The sequence below is a fragment of the Chamaea fasciata genome, unplaced genomic scaffold, assembly GCF_029207755.1.
Source record: "Chamaea fasciata isolate MVZ Bird 193981 ecotype frontalis unplaced genomic scaffold, bChaFas1.0.hap1 SCAF_17, whole genome shotgun sequence".
NCBI lineage: Eukaryota > Metazoa > Chordata > Aves > Passeriformes > Sylviidae > Chamaea > Chamaea fasciata.
Window position 1 is genome coordinate 7,877,928 of NW_027094102.1, and position 21,657 is coordinate 7,899,584.

The 21,657-nt window shown below is 52.3% G+C and overlaps 2 protein-coding genes across 3 annotated transcripts; one reads left to right on the forward strand and one right to left on the reverse strand.

Moving 5' to 3' along the window:
* Positions 1-3,338: 3,338 nt before the first annotated feature.
* LOC136298415 (BPI fold-containing family B member 4-like) lies at positions 3,339-7,177 on the forward strand. Its single transcript, XM_066199127.1, has 7 exons — positions 3,339-3,404; positions 3,714-3,777; positions 4,419-4,479; positions 5,121-5,212; positions 5,309-5,351; positions 6,061-6,116; positions 6,284-7,177. Exons 2-6 carry the CDS (start codon positions 3,739-3,741, stop codon positions 6,090-6,092), a joined length of 267 nt encoding a protein of 88 aa, XP_066055224.1. The 5' UTR covers positions 3,339-3,404; positions 3,714-3,738; the 3' UTR covers positions 6,093-6,116; positions 6,284-7,177.
* Positions 7,178-13,332: 6,155 nt separating this feature from the next.
* CDK5RAP1 (CDK5 regulatory subunit associated protein 1) lies at positions 13,333-21,482 on the reverse strand. Of its 2 annotated transcripts, none has more exons than XM_066199095.1 (13): positions 20,524-20,794; positions 19,877-19,980; positions 19,387-19,421; positions 18,602-18,702; positions 18,272-18,482; positions 17,405-17,525; positions 16,890-17,120; positions 16,536-16,633; positions 16,368-16,423; positions 16,122-16,252; positions 15,100-15,249; positions 14,561-14,701; positions 13,333-14,429 (listed from the first exon to the last, which is right to left on the reverse strand). In XM_066199095.1, the coding sequence occupies exons 1-13, from the start codon at positions 20,762-20,764 to the stop codon at positions 14,349-14,351; spliced, it is 1,701 nt and encodes a 566-aa protein (XP_066055192.1). In that variant the 5' UTR covers positions 20,765-20,794; the 3' UTR covers positions 13,333-14,348. The 2 variants fall into 2 exon arrangements, with proteins under 2 accessions (XP_066055192.1, XP_066055193.1); XM_066199096.1 differs by lacking the exon at positions 20,524-20,794 and adding an exon at positions 21,436-21,482 and having other exon boundaries at positions 13,336-14,429.
* Positions 21,483-21,657: the final 175 nt, after the last annotated feature.

Sequence of the window (21,657 nt, forward strand, 5' to 3'; positions counted from 1 at the left end):
TGCTGCACACGTCTTTCAGAGCCCCTCCAACAAATCCCACTGATTTTATTTGACACGATTTTCAATAGAAGCTGCTCGAGCCTCTCTCCTTCTCCCCTGTTCAATAATCACAGCTACAGGAGCTGTGCATCATTACGTGCTGATCAAAGGGAAAATGTAAAAGACAGTCGAGTGAATTAAAGTCTAATTTAATTGTGCCGAGAACTGTCATAGAGGGATTTTTTTAAAACTATCTGGAAGAGATAAAGAAGTTGTACGGTCTGACCTAAATAATGTTATTTCTCAGTGTTGAACCTCTGCAATCTGCACCCTGTACATTGTTTTTCTCGGTAGGGACAAGCTGAGGTGTCTGTCCAGGACACGGGCTGTCCAGGAAAATGCTCCTAGAGCTGGGACCCCTGGCAGTGCTGCAGAGAGACCATTTTTTCGTTTCTTTACAAACACCTTTCTGTGCGTAAACACTCCTCAGCCTGTGTTGTCACCCTGAGAAGCCCAGCTTGGGCAGGATCAGAAGGTCCTTGAAAGTACTTTCTTTTGGCTGGGGGCAGATCAAACACAGGGAAAACAGACTCTTTTCACAGCTTGAGTGGAACAAGATGAGAAAAACAAACAACCTGCCCACGGGAAAGTGAGTCTGATACTGGCCGTGCTTTGAGCTTTAATAACACAGGGTGCTCTTCACAGCGGGGAGAAGGACACGGCTGTGACACTCGTCATTTTTTATTTGGCTGTGCCCCTGTGAGTGTTCCTCTTTCAGGGCCATTTCAGAGTGGTTGGAAGCCATCCGTCTCTCTCAGTACAAGGTCCTCGTACCTCATCTCCATCCCTCTTCCTCTCTTAAAATGGCATTTTCACTTCCCTGCAGTGTCAGGTACCCAGCTCTGCAGTGGAGGAGCCCAGTCAGGCATGGTGACATGGATGGCTCTGGAGCAGTGTGGCACTGGGCTTCAGCTGCTCCCTGATAACCAGAATTGGGAAAGGGGGCTGCAGGTCTGGGCTGACCTCCTGGGATGGGGGGCATGGTGTCTGGAGGCTGTATGTCCAGGAGGAATCTCCCCACCACCCCAAGGCAGTGCACATGATGGATGGAGAGTTGGACCAGTGCCCAGGCTGTCAAAACCCATGTGAAACTGGTGCTTGGGCTGATGTGGGTCTTTCCACAGGTGCTGTTTCAGGACATGCCACCCTTCTGGTGTCTCGTCTTTCTTGGGGGCCTCCTGCCTCCCTCCCAAGGCCTCCTCAACCTGCTGAACCCAGCACAACCCAGTGGTGGTGAGTTCAGATATTTTCTGTGTTTCCAGGGGTGAGTCATGGCACAGTCCTGTGCCATTTTGGGCTCATGGCATGTCCCTCTGCTCATCAAGGAGCTGCCTCCTGGCAGGCCCATCTCCATGGGGAACCCAGCTTTGTTCAAGGATGTTCAGGGGTCCCTGTGAGACCTCGCCAGCAGAGCACCCTAACGTGGCCAAACCAACCTTTCCTGCCAATGAAATCCTCCCAAGAGTGGAAGTCCAACCAGTAACTGGGACTCTCTTGGTGCAGGCCTGCTTGGGACTGGTCTCACTGGCAGAAAAAGTGGGTTGCCTGGCACAGGTGCTCTTGGTGAAGGTGGGCTGCTTGGCACTAGCCTCCTGGGCAAAGGAAGTCCAAGTGGAGCAGAAAGTGGAGGTCCCCTTGGTGCAGGAAATGAACCCAGTAGAGCTGGGCTCCTTGGCACAGGCCTCCTAGGTGAGGAAGCTTGGCACAGGGTGGGGTTGGGAGAGGAGGATTCCTGGGTGGTGAAGGGCAGGAGAGTAACAAAGTTCTGGCTGTTGCAGGAGGACAGCCTGGCGGCAATGGGCTGCTCGGCACAGGCATCCTTGGTGGGAAAGGCCTTGGAACAGGCCTCCTTGGTGGAGAAGGACTTGGCACAGGCCTCCTTGGTGGAGAAGGACTTGGCACAAGCATCCTTGGTGGGAAAGACCTTGCAACAGGCCTCCTTGGTGGAGAAGGACTTGGCACAGGCCTCCTTGGTGGAGAAGGACTTGGCAGTAATCTCCTCAGCAATGGTCTCCTCGGCAATGGCCTCCTGGGCAATAACAGCCTTCTTGGAGAAACAGGTCTGCTTGGCACAGGGCTGCTTGGAAAAGGAGGTCTCCTAGGCAATGGAAGTCTGCTTGGACTTGATGGTCTTCTGGGTGGAGCAGGAGGACTTCTGGGTGGAGCAGGAGGACTTCTGGGTGCAGGAGGACTGTTGGGTGGTGGAGCCTCCCAGAAGATGACACGCTATGCCTGGTGAGTCAGAAGCCCCGTGGTGGGGCTCACTGCAGGGGGTCCCATAACTTCCAGGGGATCAGACCCTCCCTCTCATACAAACCAGCCGTCCTGGGCTCGCAGGTCACATGAGACAGGGGAAATTCCAACCAGAAATGGGAGAAGTCTTACCCATGGGAGTGGTGTGACACTGCCACAGGCAACACAGGAGGTGGGGGAATCTCCACCTATGGAGATGGCTGAGTCTCAGGAGGACATAGCCTTGAGAAACTCAACCATGCTTTGAGATTGGCTGTTTGCAGAGTGGGAATTGGTCCTTCCCCACCTTCACTTTTACCTGGGAATATCCACAGGTCAAATGATGAGCAGGAAGAGATGGGACTGCAGGATCTGCTCCTGCTGATCCTGTCATCTCAAGGTAGGTTTGCCTTGGTGTCAATCCCCAGGCTGAAGGTGCTGAACCTTGAGAACGCCCGAGTGTCATGGAAGGTCCTTCATGGGACCGAGCTTGTGCTGAACCTGTATTCGAAGCTGGTGCTCCGCTTTCCAGGGTGAGTGAGACTGGAGGGCAAGGCCACGGGGACCTGAGAGGGCTGGGGAGGATGGGACACTCCTGAGTGCTGGACAAACATCCCCAAACACTGAGCAAGAGGCTGGTGAGGAAGACTGTGCTGCTAACTCTCTCTGGAACCATTTCCAGCTGTCCTCACTCCACAGACGCTCACCATCTGTGGAAGTGTTCCAAAAACATGTGGATATGGCTCTTGAGGACATGGTTTAGTGAACATTGCGGTGATGCTGGCTTGATAATTGCACTTCTTGATCTTAGGGGTCTTTTGCAACCTGAACAATTCTATGGGTCTGTTATCTGTTACAGGACAAGGAGCCTGAGAGAAGTCCCAAAACTGAAGCAAGGTCCCAGCCGAAGCTGTGCTTGGGGCTCCACCACAGGCACCGCTCTCCTGTGCTGCTTTGGCTTCCCCCATAACCTTCCTTTTTTCCAGGATTTTTCAGTTTCTGAGTGGATCCTCAGTAGAAGCAAACATCACATCACACATCACCCTAACTCAGGACTCCACTAGTGACCTCAAGCTGGTGCTTAAGGATTGCAAAAACCTCCTTGGTGGCTTCAGCGTCACCCTGCAAAAGGGGTGAGTGTGTGGGTCAGCTTCTGAAAGTTGGCAGTGGGGCAGAACTTCAGTCTCAAATCTGGGCACCGATTGACAGCATAACAAGCAGATTTGGGGATTCAGACAACAAAGTTCTGAGCACCTGTAATTCCTGCTGAAGCCTGGGGGAGCTCTTGGGCTTGCGGCATCTCTTACCAGAGAAGAGGAGGGGGCTCCTCTACAGAGGAGCTCAGTTTTGAGCTGCACAGAGGAAGCTCAGGTTTTCTTGATGTCAAGTCATGGATTTTGACAACTTCCCTGGTAATTTTTGTCTGTCTTTTCCGTCCCCAGCCTCCTCACCAATCTGGTGAGCAGCATGCTGAACAAGTCTCTTAAGACCCTTGTCCCTGCGCTGGTGAGTGTCTGAATATTCTTTGCTGTGAAGCTGCATTTCAGCTGCAGTCAGTGCTCCTGCCAGAACTGCCTGGTAGATTTATACACACACACAGAATCACAGAACAGTTTGGATTGGAAAGGACCTCAAAGGTTAGTTAGTTCCAATCCCCCTGCCCTTGGCAGGGACAATATATATATATACATATATATATATATATATACACACATACATACACAATATATATTTGTGCATGCACAGATACATGCCTGCAAGCCCATAAGTGAGTCACACAAAATTGCTCGATCTTCCTTGCAGTCAGAATTTATTTGTTAGGAGTAATTTCAATTTCATCATGCCATGTTATGGGGTAATTTATACTCAGCTGCTCCCTGTGGGGGTGAGCAGAAGCAACAGCCCTGTTTAGAGCAAAGTGGCCTTTTACAGGATCTTTTACCTTGTTCAGTAGAAACTGTGCCATTTTGAGAAGGGGGCTGAACAAATTGTATAGCTCTTTTTCCATGGAAGAACTATGCTCTAAGATGAAATCAGGATGTTTGTCCCATCCTGATTTAAATCTGTGAAACTCGAGTGGTGCTGAGGAACGCACTGCTGCACCCACAGTGTTCTCACTGAGACTGTGCCACTTGTTGCCATTGCAGTTCTGCCCATTAGTGAACGTCTGGGTCAGCATCATCAACATCAATCTGCAATTCCTCAACCGTAAGTCATTAAATTTTCTTTCCTATATTAAGTCTTAGAATGACACTCAGGGGTTGGGTGTCTGGCCACCTCCACGGGCAGCAGGTGTCCTCTGGAGAGATGGAGCTGTGGAAGCAGAGGTCTCTGCATGGAGCAGGAGCAGCTTTTCTCCACTGGCAAAGCCACTGTGAGGGGTAGAGTCTTGACTCACCACCACTGCCAGACACCGCAGTCCTGCTCTTCTTATGGGTGTTTTTCTAACCAGGGCTAGACCCGAGCTGCTGCCAAGAGTTGGCTATGCCAGGACCCCCAGGTGCAGCCCCACAGAGCCAGAGGGTTTTCCCTCCCCAGCTCTGTTCATGTCAAACCTCACACACAATTGTTGCTTCAATGAAAGCAGAATTTTCCCTCCCCATTTACCCCCAACATTTCCCTTATGATGGGATCTGCATCTGGGAGCTCTGGGGCAGCAGCTTTCATAAGAACCTTTGAACCCCAGGGAGTTTGAGATCTATAGGAAGGACAAGTTTTTCCTCCTTGCTGGACAGGACAATGCTCTCCCAGCCTCTGCCAGATGCTCCGGGTGGGTACAGGGCTCCAGCAGGCTCAGTGACCCACAGGCAGCTCTGCTCAGCCCTGATGGCTTCTCTCGCTCTCCCCAGGTGTCATCTCCTTTGGGCTTCTGGGGAAAATCTACTCTGCCCTCTCCAAACTGCCAGTGACATCTGGGCACTATGTGGAGCTGGATCTGCAGGTAGAGCCATGTTCCATCCTGTTTTCCATCCCATGTCCCCACACTGCTGCCCTCCCTCCACATTCACACGCTCTAACAACTCCTTGTTCTTTGCAGAACGCCCCATTCCCAAGCACCTTCATCGACTGGCTCCTTCAGAGTAAGTCCAGCCCCAGAGCTGCCATGGGGATCCCACGGGTGTCTGTGAGCCAGAACAGGGCAGCTGCAATTGAAGACACAGTCCTGGGTAGTGGGCAAGAGTGGGGAGGGTTCTCATGGCTCTGGGGTGCAGCCAGAGCTGCCCCATGCTGATCATCTCAGAGCAGTCCCACAGAGCACTTGTACCTCACAGGGCACAGCAGTGCTGGGGGTGGCTGGGGTCCCTGGTCCTCAGAGATGGCCCCCAGCTCAAATATGAGCAGCTTTCCCCTGTGCAGTGGCAGATCTGGAATACAGTAGCAAGAGAAAGCCTGTGCACTCCTACTTGTGCCCTGCACAGCCCTGGAAAAGTCACTTCACCTCTTATAAAAGGATTTAATAATATTTGCTTAATAAGAGTGAATAATGGTCCTCAGGATGCTGCGAGGATTAATTAATATTTGCAGAGGTGATTGGAAGAGCTTTCAGCTTCATATGCATGGAAAGTTAATATATAGGGAAGGGAAGGAAGAGTTGGAAGTCTTCCCAGCTTCCCCAGAGTCGTATTCCTGAGGGCACTAAATCATCTCTGCCCATAAAGCTGGAGGCTCTCAGGCCACTGGTACATCAGGCACTGCCGAGCCTGGTCCCGTGGTGGGGGATGTCAGGGGACTGTCAGGCTTTGGGGACCTGGAGAGGGGAGTGCACTGACCTGGATGTTTCTTCCCCAGCTGCAGGTGTTGATCCCGGGATCAATCCATAGCTGCGGGACTGGCAGCACCCTGTGGTAAGGAGGATTTGCTGGCTGGGGACCTGGCTCAGAGCTCTGCTGCCGATTGTGCCGGTGCCAGTACCTGGGCTGGGTGAGAAGAGTCCTGACCCTGCTCCCTGGTAGTGGGAGGTGACAGGGGTAGCACAGGGCTGCCTAAAACCTCCACTCTGGTATCCCTCCAGGTCCCCCTGCAGGTGATTCCCAAGGAGGAGGAGAGAAAGGAGGAAAACAACTCAGCAGGTGGAGAAGAGACATGAAAATGGAGAAACTCAACCAAGAAAAGACTCTTTCTTCTGCTCCACATTTCAGCCTTCTCAGATTTTAGTGTCTCTGTCCAGCCTCGAGTTATCTGTGCCAATGATAATCTGTGCCAATGATAATCTGTGCCAACGGTGATCTATGTTGATAATTAGCCATATTGATAACTAGCTATGTCAATGATCAGTCATGTTGATGATCAGCCATGTTGATGACACTGTGACTGTGGAGCCAAGAGCCCCAGGTCTTGCCTGTGTCCCTCCTGGCTGTCATGGCCACAATCCACTTGTTATGTCACTGACTGATGAAGGATGATCTTGATCCGCTGGTTTTTCCTCACGCTCACCCCAGCTTCACTTGGGCTGGGGTTTAGGCCAGGTAATGGCTCAGCACAGAGGGGACATTCCAGGTGCTGGATGCAGACAGCTAGGCAGGGGTTTGTCCCCTCAGGAATTGAATGAGTTTGCGCCAACTGCACAAATCCTTCTGAGAAGGGAAGAGAGAAAAGGGACGAATTCATTGAGCTGTAAACACTTTGTCTTTGCTCTCCTTCTGCTTCTTGATTGGCTTACCATTTCAAAAGGGAATTTTGCTGTTCCCAGTGATTTCATACTGTTAAAAAGAAGCAAAAAAGCCCCCAGCCTAATCCAGGCTCACACTCAGCCTATTTGTTCCCAAACAGCGACGCTTTGAACGGATCAGAGTGAATGCTATCCTGCCTTGTAATCTCCAAGTGGATTTGGATGTGCTGCATTGTGGGAGAGGTGGATTTGAGGCAGATTCACACCCTTCTGTTACTCCTTACAATAAAAATGATTTTTCTTCATCTGCATTCAGCATGTGACTTGGTTCCATTCCAAACTGCCAAAGAAATTTTGCATTTGCAAGGGTTTTGTTATTTATCTCTCCCATCAGCTACAGGAGTAACTCACATGTGAGGAATATTGAATAGGTGAGTCTGCTGGAAAGGTAGGGAACCACAGGAGCTGCAGCCTCAGAGCCAGGCCTGAAGGGAGCCCAAACCCTCCCCACTCTCACAGCTTAAAGCAGCTACAGAAACGTGGTCAATGTGGCAAATAAATATTCCCCTCATTTGTATTTATGCAGATTTATTCTGCCCCTGTCCCTGAGCTGCTGGTTCTTTTAGTGTGTATTTCTGCTCCCGCCTGTTGCCAGTGAGCTGGGAGCTGTTTGACATGAATAAACACATCCCTGGGGCCCCAGGGAGACAGCTCCCCCCCAGGCTGGGGCTGGGACCCCCAGGACCCTGGGGAGGGCAGTGGCAGTCGCCAGCAAGTGCTTGGGCACAGGAGCTTGCTCCTGGCTGCATTGGCATCAAACCTCATTCCAGGCTGGCTGTGCCACAGCCCTGGAGCAGAATGGCTGCATGGTGAGACATGCTGGGGCCAGGGACAGATGCCCAAGCCCTGCAGCCTCCAGATCCACTGGCACAGCACCATGTACCACCTACCATTTCCACTTTGGCTCTGCTGGGCATTATTGGTGGGCAGCACCTGTTACGCCTCTCTCTGCCTCTGCCTGGCGTGGGTCCCTCTGGTTCTGCCCAGGGCCCCAGAGCCCCATCCAACAGGCACGGGGGAGTCCTGGTGCTGTTAGCTGGGAGTTTGCAGCCACATCCTCCTGGTACCATGCTGCCACGTCCAAGGCTCCTGCTCACATCTTCTGAGTGGCTAAATGTTCCCCTGAAAACCTTGGAGGTTCTCACTGCTCTTTTCCCAAGGTACTGGTGTGGCTGATGTGTCACCAGTGCCATAGGACCACAGCACAGCCTCTCCTACTGCTCCTTCACTCTCTTTACCTCACTATTGTGAGTGAGCCAATGCCACCCTGCCCTGCCAATTAATGACAGAGGTAACAAGGCTAATGAGATGTGGGCATTGGGCACGTCCAGGCTGCACCCAGAGCACCTCGCTCTGGCTGCAGTAACACCCACACACTGGGGGCTCAGTGAATGGGTCTTGGTGTTGATGATCCACGTGTGCTCAGAGCACAAAAATGAATGGCATATGTTGGGTGCCCTTTGGTGACAGAGGCAGAGCTCTGTCAGAGGAGGAGGACAGGATGGGTAGCAGTGTCTTGGACCAAGCTATTGAAACCGTAACACCTCATTGGGCACCTTCAGTTTCCAGTTCCTAAGGAAACAGAAGGAGGAGGATGAAGAAACGTGCCAAGCCCCATTCTAGGCTCACTTGCTGTGAATGATTGCAAAAAGAGGTGTAAATATTCCCTCAGTAACCCTAGAGCCAAAATGCCAAACCCCAGATCACTACAGGCAGCACGGTGCCCTCAGGCTGGGTCCCACCTCTGCTGCCACAGAAGCAGAGGTGCGCAGCCACTGGGCACTGTGAGCCCTGTGGGGACAGCAGCAACCCCTGCACTGGTCTGATCCACAATATTAATAAAAACAGTGCCACGGGAGATGTCCCTGCTCTGGCAACACACAGCCCCAGTGTGGCAGGACAGGTGACTGGAACAGCTCAGATCTTTGCCAGCTCTGGCTGCAGGAGCACTGATGGGGTTTTTCCTGGGGTTCCTCTCACCCTACTGTTCCCCTGAGGAGGCTGCTCTGAGCCTCTCCCAGGCTTCTGCACCCAATGACACCTCTCTGCTGAGCAGAGCATCCCAGGGGTACTGTCAGTGTTGGCCATTGCTCCTGCCAGACTCTGCTGTACTGGCTGCTGAGCATGGGGTATGGAAAGCTTTCCCACCAACAGGATAAGGGATTTTCAAAATGGAGGTTGGATATGAAATTGTGGAAAGATTCTTTCCTTTAATGAAATGTCAGAATGTTTCTTTTTTTAAAAAGGACACTGGTTTTGGAATTGCCTCCTGTTTAGTTCTGATAGCTTCAACCAAAGCCTCCGACTATTCTTTTTTAAAGTTCCTGTAATTAAATTACAGAAAGACATTTAAAAGAAAAAGAAAAAGAAAAAAAAAAAAAGAAAAAAAAAAGGAACATATTAAAATACACTAAATAGCCCAAAGAAAAGGGAGCACCTTGTCTAGTCTCAAAACCCCATGATCAGCCTGACCAAAAGTGAATTTCATTTCTGTTCCCCTCACTGTCCTCACAGATGCAGGAAGGGAAGGAGGACAATCCCTTTTGCCTGTTCATTTTCACAGCAGTGTGCTGAATATTAATCACCCTCAAACCCTCTGCTGGAGGCACTGCTGCAAATTGCCCGTCCTGCAGCTGCTCTGTAACTCCTACATGGGAGTCACAGCTGGGGTGGCTGAGGGATCCCGTGGTGACCTGGCTCTGTAAGTGGCAAACACACCCCTGGCAGTGTCCCTGAACACACTGACAGCTCTGTTAGACATGCCACTGTGCATCAGGCTGTTGTCACCCCTGGGTTTGCTCTCCAGGAATTAAGACACCCCTCTTCTCCTCCTTAATGCAAGAAGTACATGTAGGGCAGCGAGGTTGAGATTTGGGTGTTTTCAACACTGATGGACTTTGCTTTTGACACCCTTTGAAGACAAAATGAGAAAGCCCTTTCTTGTCCTTGTGCTGGCCACCCTGCTTGCCCCTGTGTTGGCTACCTTGCCTGTTCCCAGGCTGCCAGTACTTTCAGCTCCATGTTACTGGTGGCAGTGGCAGCTGCCCCAGACTGGATGCCAGGGAATGCAGCTCAGATCCAGTAAGAACAGGGACCCTGGGCAGCGGCCTCCTTGAAATAATGTGAAATAATTCCCTTTCACATTTCCTAGTGGAAGTTCTGCTGAAGGGGAAGAGCCTCTGCCAGGCACACGAAGCACAGAAAGTAGTCCTCTGTTTTCCACAAATACAGCTGTCCAAAGGAATTGCAGCACCTTCGCCACACAGGAGGCATTTTAATTACTCTATTGACTCGTGCTCCTGAGAGCCCCAGGCATGTCAGAGCTCAGGCTGGGATGAGAGGGATGCAGAGAGACAGGGAGGGGATGCATGACCAACCCTGACAGCCTCAATGCAGCCTCACTGCTGTCCCATCACAGTCTCAGTGTCCTGCCCTGCACACCAAGTGGTGCTGGGCCATTCTGTGCTGTCTCTGACCAGCATCAGACCATCTTCATGTCTCTGATCTGTGTCTGACTGTTAAATAACTCAGCAGCAGGGAAAAAAAAATACTTGAAAAAATATCTGGAAGATACAGAGCCATTAATGAAAAACATCAGAAAATAGATATCAAGTAATGACACTGCGATGAGAGCTTATTAATAGGAAAGGCTAAAGATAAAACTAATTTAAACCTGATGAGACAAGACATCTCATCTTCAGGAGAATGAGAAGTCAATAGTTGTCTGTCAGTAAAGGAAATAAATTGCTCACAAAGGAGGAGGGAAAGCCGCAGGACTGCTGGCCCCCAGAGAGCAGCAGTGCCTGTGACAGACTGTGAGATATCCTCTGAATTCACAAACCGCAGAACTTGGAGCTGCCACTCACCACCGGTACCTCGGTCATTGCCATGCAGGTCACAGCCCAGCAGTGCTCCAGAAGGCGCACGGACATGGAGGGACGCTGGGGACAGACAATGCCAACCTGGGGGGCCTGCAGAGCAGCTTGGGGCTGGTCTAGGGGTGCACCAAGCAATGGCAATGGAGAACTCGTTGCATTTCCAGCACAGCACAGAGCTCACCAGTGACTGCAGAGGAGCCTGTAGGAGCAGCAGTACCTGCCCTGCCAGAACCCAACCACTGCCAGTTTCAGAAAGGAGTGAACTAAAGATAGGACTGGTTTTAGAAGTGGAAAACAGTTTTGAAAGTTCTTTATGATGCATTAAATCCCAAAGCTCTGTGCGAAGAGCTGGCTTCAGAAATAGTGATGAGAAGCTGCTGAAAGAAAACTCCCTGGACCCCCAGCCCACGGCAGTCCCAGAGCAGGCAGGAGGAGGCCTGGGGGAATGGGCTGGCAGGCACATGGAGCCTGTCTGCTGAAGTGAAAACCCATGAGAAGAGGAGGGTGGCAGCCTGGCAGGCTACTGGCATCACGCAGAGGCAATGCCTTGTCACCTGCCACCCCCTCAGCAGAACGAGGCTCCTCCAGCTGACCTAAAGCAAACTCTGCTTACAGGCTTCCATCAGGGAAAACTCCCATCCTTCCCTCCACCAGCACCATGACACAGAGAGGGAAAACAGACTGCAGAGCTCGAGGGGTTCTGAGGGAGGATGTGATAACACCACTGCCAGCTGTGGCACTTGGAAAAGCCTGACTGCTCTGCCCAAGCTGCTTCAAAAGTCTTGGAGAAGGGAGCAAGTTTGGGCAGGCAGGTGTAGGCAGTAATAGGCATCAATTTTGAGGCTGTCCTTAGGCCAACAAAAGCCAGCGCTGAGCAGGGAACAGGGGCTGTGAGCGCCTGCTGCTCTGTCCCTCCACTCCCTGAGCACAGCCAAGGCCTGAGGACAAACAAGTTTGTTCTCTGATGGGGGTCCGGGGAACAAACGGGCTCTTGTTCTCCCTCACAGCGACCTTTCTGCCAGGTGAAGCTATTTGTGTGTGCGGGTGATGTCCAGCCTCACCCACACGCCCTGCCAGCAGAAAAGAAAGTGCAGGCTGCGTGTTACGAAATTCCGGTGTCAGGAGACACCCTCAGGGCACGGCTGCTGTTGGAAAGTAAATGTCATCCCTGCACTTCAGGTCTGTACTGGGAAACCTGATCTGCCAAACGCCTCCTTAGGTGTTTGCCCATGGGTGTAACTGGGGCACGAATGACTGGAAGGGCACTACTTCAACTTGCAGAAGGTGCAGGTGTACATCAGGGAGATGGGAGGGCCGGGAGAGTTCAACGCTTTCATCCCTGCTCAGGGTGGGAACAGAAACGTGCAAGAAAGAACACAAGGTACGAGTTCAGCTTTCCCAACAGCTGGATTTAGGCAGCAAACCTGACAAGTGACACAGAACCCACATCCCATCTCCAGGGCTCAAGGAAAACAACACATTCCTACTTCCAGGCTGTGCCAAAGGACTGACTCAGCCTCCAAGGTCATCGTAAGCACTTCCTAATGGATGCTTTGCTGCTTTAAAACCTCGGTCTTCATTCCCGAGGCCTATAAAAACTAAGGAGGCGAAGCAAATGGTGAGTGCTATGGCTCCCCGGAGAGCCCGTGCAGTGAGCATTATCACCTCCTCATCAAAATGTAAAACCCAGCTCTTCTCCTCATTAGTCTCCCGCTCTTAAAATAATGATTGTAAAACGGCCACAGCCGGCCTCAAAGCAGGATGGAGGGGGGAGGGCACACTGTGGTCTGCATTTCCCACCTGGAATAGGTGCTCCTGGGGAGGTCAAAATGAGCAGGGAAAGGTGGATGACAGCCCTTTCCAGGGTGCTGGCTTGAGCCGTGGTCCCAGAATGCCTGGGAATCATGAGCTGAAAGATTTGCCATGGGGCAGCTGAAATTTGCCACTGCCCAGTGGGTTTGATGAGCCAAGCATGGCCTCAGTACCCATCAGCTCTGAGGGCTGTTGCTTACACATGCTGCTGCTTCCTTTGGGGTTTTGTCCCAAACTGCTGCCTCTTCCTGAAACCCACCTGGACCACAGGCTCACTCTCACTGGGCAGCAGAGGTTCAAACCCTGGTTTGTGAACTTGGGCCAAAGACACCTTCCCCATGTGGAAGCAGGAGGGCAGACCAGCCCTGTGTGCCTGTCAGCACCTCAGAGCCCACACGGACTGTGCTGACTGTGCAGATTCACTTCTAGGAGAAGAGACTCAGCGCTGAGATAATAAGCAAAATGTATTTGTTTCTTGAAGCCTAATGAATATTCAGTGAACCATGCTGTTTTCAAAGAGATGCAATTATAGCCCAGAAAGAGCTGAGCAGGAGAGGCGGCTTTCGAGCAAAACCCTTTCAAGTTTATTTTAAAATTCTGCAAATTCATGTGGTGACTGCCCTGCTACCAGCTGCTCCTTCAAAACTGGACACTGGCTAGAGCCTTTTACAAGGATTTATTTTAATGACATGATTATCTGTATGAAATGGGGTGATCCTTTCCCACATCTCAGTTTACTCACAAGTGCAGGTCACAGGTCCTTGTTTGAATTTCACAGAGCAGGCTGGAATGTGACACTGTGCAGCCAGGGGCAGCTGCAGGCTGATGAAAACAAGGAACTGTCAGATGCACTTGAAGAACTTGCTGGCCATTTAAATCAATACAACCACTTCTCTTAATAAGCAAAGGGAAGGACACCCATGTATGTTTGGATTAAAAAACTGCACCCCAGGTTTTAAGAGGCCAGAGATGACCCTCAACGAGCAGCCATCTCTTCTTGTGCATCCCCCAGGCCTGGAAACAAGGAAATCTTCTCCAGACAAGATCCAATCCTCCCAAATACCCGGCAAGGCTGCATTCCTTCAGCCCCAGACACAACAGATTCACTGGTGCACACTAAACACCATTTTTCATTCCACAGTCCAGCGCCACATTCCACCACACAAGTGTGGTGTGGGTTCTTGCATCCCCTTTCCAAGCATTTTGCCAATATTTGGAAAGAATTAATCAATCATCTGTTATTTCAGTTCTTTCTACCCTTTGACAGTACTCCTGCTATTCTCCAGCAGCTATTGGGGCTGTGTTTTGTAGGTACTACCAGCTTTTGCAGCTCCCAAATTCAGCTGAGCTCGTAGGAAGGAACTACTCTGCACATCCATCTCTCAGGCTGGGCTCTTCCAGAGGACGTGCTCACAGTCAGAGGACAGACCTGCAGCACTGTGAAGGTGGGACAAGCCTCAGGGCAGGTCAAAATACACAATCTCACAGTACTTGGATTTTGCAAGTTCACACACAGCTTCTACCCCTTTGAACCTGCACACATCTGTGAGGGGTAAGTAGGCACCAAAGCAGAAATATATATGTACTTTATTATTTCATAAATAAATTTTAATATACATATATATCTCCCTTATTCTACCATATCTGCACCTGACCACACTTTGTTGTTTCTTCATGGAGAATATGTGCTGCTTCCATCCAAGGGCAGCAGGGATCCCTCAGTGAGAAGCAGCAGCACGGGACAGGGTGGTCCGGCAGAGCGGAACTCCCCGCAGGGTCTGTGAGCTGGCAGAGGTTACCTGAAAGAAACAACACAGATCCTCAGGCACAGAAAGGCTGGGGAAGATCCATTCTAATTTTAGGCTCTTCTGGCAGCAGCTGCCCTAGAGAACAGCACTGTGCAAGGAAATGAGCAGTGCAGGTAGGTCACCTTCACCATCACATAGTCCCCTGGCTGGGCTCTGCCTGGAGCCCCGCACTCGGCAGCATCCTCCAGCTCGGCGTCGGGGAAGATCACCTTGATGTTGCCATCGTTCCTCCCACACAGCTCCGAGGCAGAGCGTTTGCTGGGCTGGAAAGAGGACAGGGAACATTACCTGCATGGCAATTGCTCTGATTCACTGCTGGGCTTTATTGCCTCAGGAATTAATTGAGCACTATTGATGGTATTAAACCCATGTTAACCAAGCCCTGGAACAGAGCACTGTGGCCAGAGATGCTGGGTGACACTCACACACCAAAGCACAAATTCTGTGCTTGGCCAGAGATGCATCCCTAACAGATCCCATCCCCTGTGCTCAGCTCAGTGCTCTGGAAAAGTCATGCTGTCTGCTTAAGTGTGAAGAAAGTCTTGGGAGTACTGGGATTACAAGGGGGAAGTGAGAAGGGAAGGCAGGAGTGGCGACTGCTGTGCAGAGCCTCAGAGCCAGCAAGAAAGGAGGAGGGCAACTCCATTCCAGGCCCACTCACCCCTTCCACCAGCACCAGCTGGGCCCGTCCCACCAGTGCCGCGTTGGCCCTGGCAGCCTCCTCCCGGAAGGTGGCAATGAGCTCCTCCAGCCGCCGCTTCTTCACGTCTGTGGGGACATCGTCCTGCAGCCGGTGATGCGCCCGGGTCTTCTGCACACACAGAGCCAGTGCAGCCCCTCAGCACCCAGCCTGAGCTCAGAGCCTCCTCTGACCCCAGCCAGCTCCACTGCTCTGCCAGCAACAGCTTCCCACATTCCAACATCATTTCAGTTTGTATCACAAAGGAACTGTTCCAGCGCTAGCCACGTCCTTGTGCTCCCCACATCTTTCTTCTCCACCTCTTAGGCAGAAGGTCTGAATGCAGGGCACTGAGTATCAGTGGCTGTGAAACAGTTTTGCAGGTCCTGTGTGGAATGTGCCTGTGCCTGTCTGTTCACAGACAGGCAACAGATTCTACTATTTCTAATCTGTATACTGAATGGTGGTCCAAATCCCTTTGCTTCCTTACATTTCCCAACCTCCTGTCCCCTTCCCCAACAGTATCACACACTCTGGAGAGCACTCTAATGGAGACTAACCAACTACCCACTCTTCTCATGGAAATAATTTCTCAAAAATTTGCCACTTCCCTCCAGACTTGACTGACAGACCTTTACAGCTGGGCTACAGCCCAGCTCCATCAGCACATTCCTCATCAGTAAATAATGTATTTGCAGCCTCTGCTGACACAGTTGCGTCTCTGTAATAACCCTGGAGCATCTGCAGAGCCAGGTCACTGAGAAGTTACCAACCCTGACACTCCTACAGAGAATCTAGAAGCCTCCCAGGCACAACAGCCCTTGCAGAACCACATACCCTACAAGGGCTGCCTGGGACAAACGACATCCACCAGTACACCAATTCTTTGGTATGATTTTCAATAGCTTTTTAAAAAATGTGTTATTGTGAGAAACAGCACTGAGGACTTTAGGGGACACACCCAGAGATAACAGCCTTCTTTCTCCACCAGGGCCTGCACTCACCTGCCTCATGCTGTAGGCAAACAGGAAGCCGACGTTGTAGCGGACTTCCCGCAGCAAGGACACCGTCTGCTGGTGATCCTCCTCTGTCTCTCCACAGAACCCAGTGATGAAATCACTGCTCAAGCTCACTCCTGTAACAGGCACACAGCTGTACACTTCCCTCAAGGAAGACCAGAATGCTGCACTTGAGAAAGGACTGTGAGGTGCAGCTGTGCCGAGTTCAAACCAAGCCATAGGAACACGCACCTGGAATAGAGTCTCGCACGTGGTGCACAAGCTCTAAATACGCTTCCCTTGTGTACCTGCAATCAACAGCACATGGATTTGCTAACTGGAAACCCGTAACATCAGTGAGGAGAAACCAGCAGCCCAAATCAGAGGACAGGACACAGGGCTCCTCGTGAGGTGACCCACCCTCGCCGCATGGCCTCCAGGACTCGTGTGCTCCCACTCTGGACTGGGAGGTGCAGCTGTTTGCAGATGTTGTGTCGCTCCTGGATGAGCTGCAGGACCTGTGGTAAGTGATCAGAAGATGTCTCAGTCAGTTTAACTGTACCAGGGTGCCAAAGGATGAGTCTTCCCTGGGTAAAAGCCAGCAAACTGCAAATTTGCCAGCTTTAGCCCTAACATCCAACTCCCAGAAGCTGCTGTTCCCAGTTTGGGAACCCACATTCTCTTTGTTTGGGAAGGCAGCAGAGCTCATACCTCACATTTCAGAGCTGCCTCACTGCCTGCAAGCAGAGGCCAAGGTGTTTATTTTACACTTGCCTCATCAGGAAAATCCTTGGGGTGTGGAGAGGTGAAACGGATCCTCATTTCTGGGTCAATTCTAGAGACCTGGTCCAGCAGGTGTGAGAAGCGCAAACCTCCCTGTTTGGTTTTGTAGACTGTGCTAAAGCCACGACTGAGGCCCGGGGCAGCCACTGACTGAAACTGCACCTCAGACAGGTCTCGAAAGCTGTTGACATTCTGACCCAAGAGGGTCACTTCTTTCACTCCCTACAAAATAAACAGAGAGGAAGAAATATAACCTGGGCAGGATGGCTGAGCTACAAGGGCATCCATGGTTTTACTCCAAGGAGTTTCCAACAGAAGCCCTTCCTTCCCTGTCTGTGATGGAGCATTACAAGGGGAATCAAAAAGGCACTGGTGGAATCCCACCACAACCTCAACTCTGCAGATAAAGGCAGTGACACTGGTTACAAGTACCACTGAAAACACTGTTACCAGGAACCACCCTTCCTCCCATGGTTTGGGACAGCTGGGAGGATGCTCTGCCTCACCTGATCCGAGAGCATCCTCACTTCCTGCAGGATGGAGGCAATGGGGCGGCTCCTTTCCCTGCCTCGGGTGAAGGGCACAATGCAGTAACTGCACATGTTGTCACAGCCCCGCATGATGGACCTGCCGAGAGGTAAAGCACAGGTCACACCCCCTTCTCCAGAACCACCCACGGTGCATCCTGCCCAGGACGAGCCCAGTACTGCTGCCTGCAGCCAAGCTCCACACACAGGCTGTCCACACTGCATTCAGCTTGCCCTGAGCTAACACCTCCTTATTTTTCATGCACATTTCCAAGAAAGCTGGAAAGAACTAATGAGGCACAGACTGATACTGCAGCCTGGCAGTGATCAAAGATCCTTCTACATCCCACTCCTGCAGAGAGCGATACTGTCCCTTCATACGCTACAGCCACACTGAGCAGAGTCTGATTACGTGTCTGACAATGTTATCACCAAAACTAAGCAATCAGAAGTAATAATGTGTGGAGGATTAGAATAATAAATAGCAGAACCTGGGTCAGGGCACCACAGAAGGCAGGGGATGAGAGAGGCATGGACTTCAGGAAGGAACAGTGGCACAGAAATCACTCAATGCAGCATCAGACTGAGAGTCAGCATTCCCAAAGGAGAGAGAGAGAAGTCCACAACAGCCAGAGCTCAGGGCACGCTCTCCAGGGCTCAGTCACACAGCAAAGCCGCAGCAAACACATACACACACACACACACACACACACACACACACTCTGGGAGACTCAGTGCAGCCAGGCATTGCATCTCCTGGGCAGCTGCTGTCACTGACACATACGCTCTGCACAGCAGATTTCCAAATCGGAGCCACAGAAACAAGCACTGGGAAAAGGTACTCACACAAACGCTGTTGTGCCACCTGCACTAGTCTGGACTGGGAGAATGTCAGCATAAGTCTCATCTAGGGACAGCAGGACATTGGCAGCTTGCTGGCCAGACTCTGCCACTGCCAGCAGCCGGGGAAGGTCACGGTAGGCATCAGGGCCTGCCACAACATCGACCAGCTTCTCCCTGTGCAGAATCTCCTCCTTAAGCCTCTCGGCCATGCATCCTGCCAACACAGGAGAAGAGTCCTCAGGAGGCAGTGCCCCACAGCCCTTCCCAGCTGCTTGCACCCCAGGGAAAGGCGGGTGCTGGCAGTGGGACACCGGTGAGGCAGCGCGGCCCTACCCAGGATCCCGATGCGGAGCGGAGCTCGAGCCTGGGGCCGCCGGGCCTTCAGCGCCTTGAGGTGCTGCAGGCGGTTCCAGATGGCCTGCTCTGCCTTCTCCCTGGGGAACCAGGAAAACTGGGCATTGCGACTGCTGCTCCTGAGCACAGCCCCAGCCTTAAGCGGCCCAAGTGCTTTGTGAGCAGAATGCAGCTAAAGGCAAGGAATCTAATGGCACCTGAGAGTGCCGTTTGTGGTGTGGGGATTATGTCTTGACTCTGTCTTATCTGCTATCACTCTGCTTGCCTGAGAGCATCTCCATAGCAGAAACACCTCAGGGACTAGCTCTTGGGGAGTAAAAGTGCCTTGCCCACAGTACAAGGTACCCTGCAAGTGACAATGAGCATCTGGTGTCTCTCGCATTCAGAAAAAACAAGCAAAGTTCCCTTTATATCAAGTTGTCCCTAAACACATTTCTCACATTTTTGAAGTACAGACACAGTACTAGAGAGTTGCTTCAAGGGAAAATAGAATATTTAAAAATAAAATCATTAATTGTGCAGGTGTCTCACTGCCCACGGCATTTACACAGAGCTTACACTACCAAAGTATTTCTCACTACCCAGAGAAGCAATTCATAGCACAATTAATGTCATAAATCATAGCACCAGCCAGCCCTACTCTCAACTAAACAGCCAGTTTCACACCTGCACACTCCTTTCCTCATGCAACACCTTTATTGCCTTGGTTTTCAAATGTTAATTCTTTAAAAACTGTCCCGAACCAGTGACAAACATTTCCTTACCTCACAGAACAGGTGACAAGAAGAACCACATCTGCCTACATCGAAAACAACAGAAAGAGAAAAATCTATAAAAGCCAAACAGTAAGTTCTCATGCCCTGCCTAGGTAACCTGAAGCTATAAAACTCACTTAACTCAGGGAAAAAGATCTGCCTGAGTACACGGCAGGTTTCCACAAAAGGAGCTGCAAGAAAGAAACAGAAGACCAGCAGAGTCTTCACTAAATGGTAAAAGTAAACTCAAAGATGAGACAGGAGGATCCTGCTGTGTCCAATCCCTCTCCAGCTGAGATGGAGCCCAGTAGTTTAAAGAAAAAAGGCAACCCACAGCTTTCTACCACACTTGTTAAGCAGTTTCCTTCACTTCACAGAACTCAGACTGCAAAACTCATAACACCCCACGGGGTTGTGCTCCAGAGAAAAGCCGGGACTTGCAGGCACAGCCAAGGCCTGAGGGCTGTGCTCCAGGAGAGCCGCCGAGGCGGTGCCTTACCTCAGCCAGCTCCTTTGTCCTGTCGTAGCCACTCCTCTGCAGGATGGCCCAGGCGATCTCCGTGTCACTGACGTTCATCTGGCAGCCGTAGGTCTCCAGGTACACTGTAACAAACGGCATGTGAGCAGGAGCCTGCTCAGCTCCCATCCACAACCTGTCCTGTCCCCTGCTCTCCGGGAAGAAGCCTTCAATCCCACCACTGGAGTCAGGGAAGCTGCACAAAAGCTGCCTGCAGCCCACGGAAGATAAACCGAAGGACAGACTCTGGGAAACCTGTGTGCTTTGCAACACAGCGGGGTTGGGCTGTGACTGCAGAGCAGCAGCAGCTGTGTCCTTACTGAGATACAACACTCATGGCAATGAAAACCATCTCAGCCAGGGCACCACAGCCCCACAGCAACCTGCTCTCTGCCCAGCTCCATGGTGGAAGAACACACACGACTTTACAGCCAAGGACTAAACTCCTTCCAGCGTCAAAATCCCTTCAGGGCCCCAAAAGCTCCCAAACAACCCGTTTTCCCCACTCCGCTCCGGCTGTGGAGCACCACTGTCTACACAGGCCTTACGGCTGCCCTAAACCCTGCAGCGAGGCCACAGCAGCGGGGCTCGGCTGATCACAACAGCTCCGGGCCCGAAGACCCACAGACCTTTCGGAGCCCCGGGGGTACAGCCCGGCTCAGGCGGCAGCTCCTGTGACGGTCCCGGCTGCCGCGCGGCAGCGGCCCTCAGGAAGTGCCGTAGGTCTGGCCCCGCGGGCAGCGCGACGCCGCGCCCCACCGGCCGCTGTCCCGGCCCGCAGCGCGCTCTGCGGGGGGCCCCGGTGCGGGGGGCGGCCCCGGACGGGCGGAGCAGCCCCGCCGCCCGCAGCGCTCGGGCCCCGGGCAGCATGGCCGCGGCCGGGGGGGGCGCTTTGGGGGACGGACCGGCCGGCCGGGGATGGGGCGGCCTCGCCGTGCGCCGACAAAGCCGCCCCGCCGCTGCCTCCGCCCCTCGGCGCCACGTTCCGCGCCGCCGCCGTTCCGGGCCCGCCCCGCTGCTGGGCGGCGCCGCCGCGGGAATGATAAAATTACAGAATTAATTAGGTTGGAAAGGACCTCCGAGATCATCAAGTTCAACCTGTGACGCAGAACCACCGTGTCAACTAGACCAGGGCACTGAGCGCCCTGTCTAGTGTTCCCTTAAACACCTCCAGGGATGGTTACTCCACCAGCTCCCTGGGCAGCTCATTCCACGGTCTAATGACCCTTTCTGTGAAGGAATATTCCCCAATATCCAATTTAAAAGTCCCCTGGTGCAGCATGTCCTCTTGTACTGTTGCTTGCTGCCTTGAAGCAGAGCTCGACTCCTACTCCCCCCCACCCCGTCTGCATGCTCCTGTAAAGGAGTTGTGAGGGCAAGAAGGACCCCCCTGAGCCTCCTGTTCTCCAGGCTGAGCCCCCCGCCCCAGCTCCCTCCCAGCTCCAGCCGCTTCCCCAGCTCCATTGCCCTTCTTTGGAAATGCTCCAGCAGCTCCACGTCCATTTTGAAGTGACGGACCCAGAACTGGACAAAGGCCTCACCCATGCCAGGGGGACAATCCCTTCTCTGGCTGCCTCACTGGTTACAGGCCAAGTTGATACAGGCCAGGATGCCCCTGGCCTTCTTGACCACCTGGTGCTCATGTTCAGCTGCTGTTGACCAGCACCCCCAAGGCTTTTTTCCACTGTGCTCTTTCCAAGCACACTGCCCCAAGGCTGGAGTGAAGGGACAGAACAGCAGAACACAGGTGTTCTGTGGTGCCT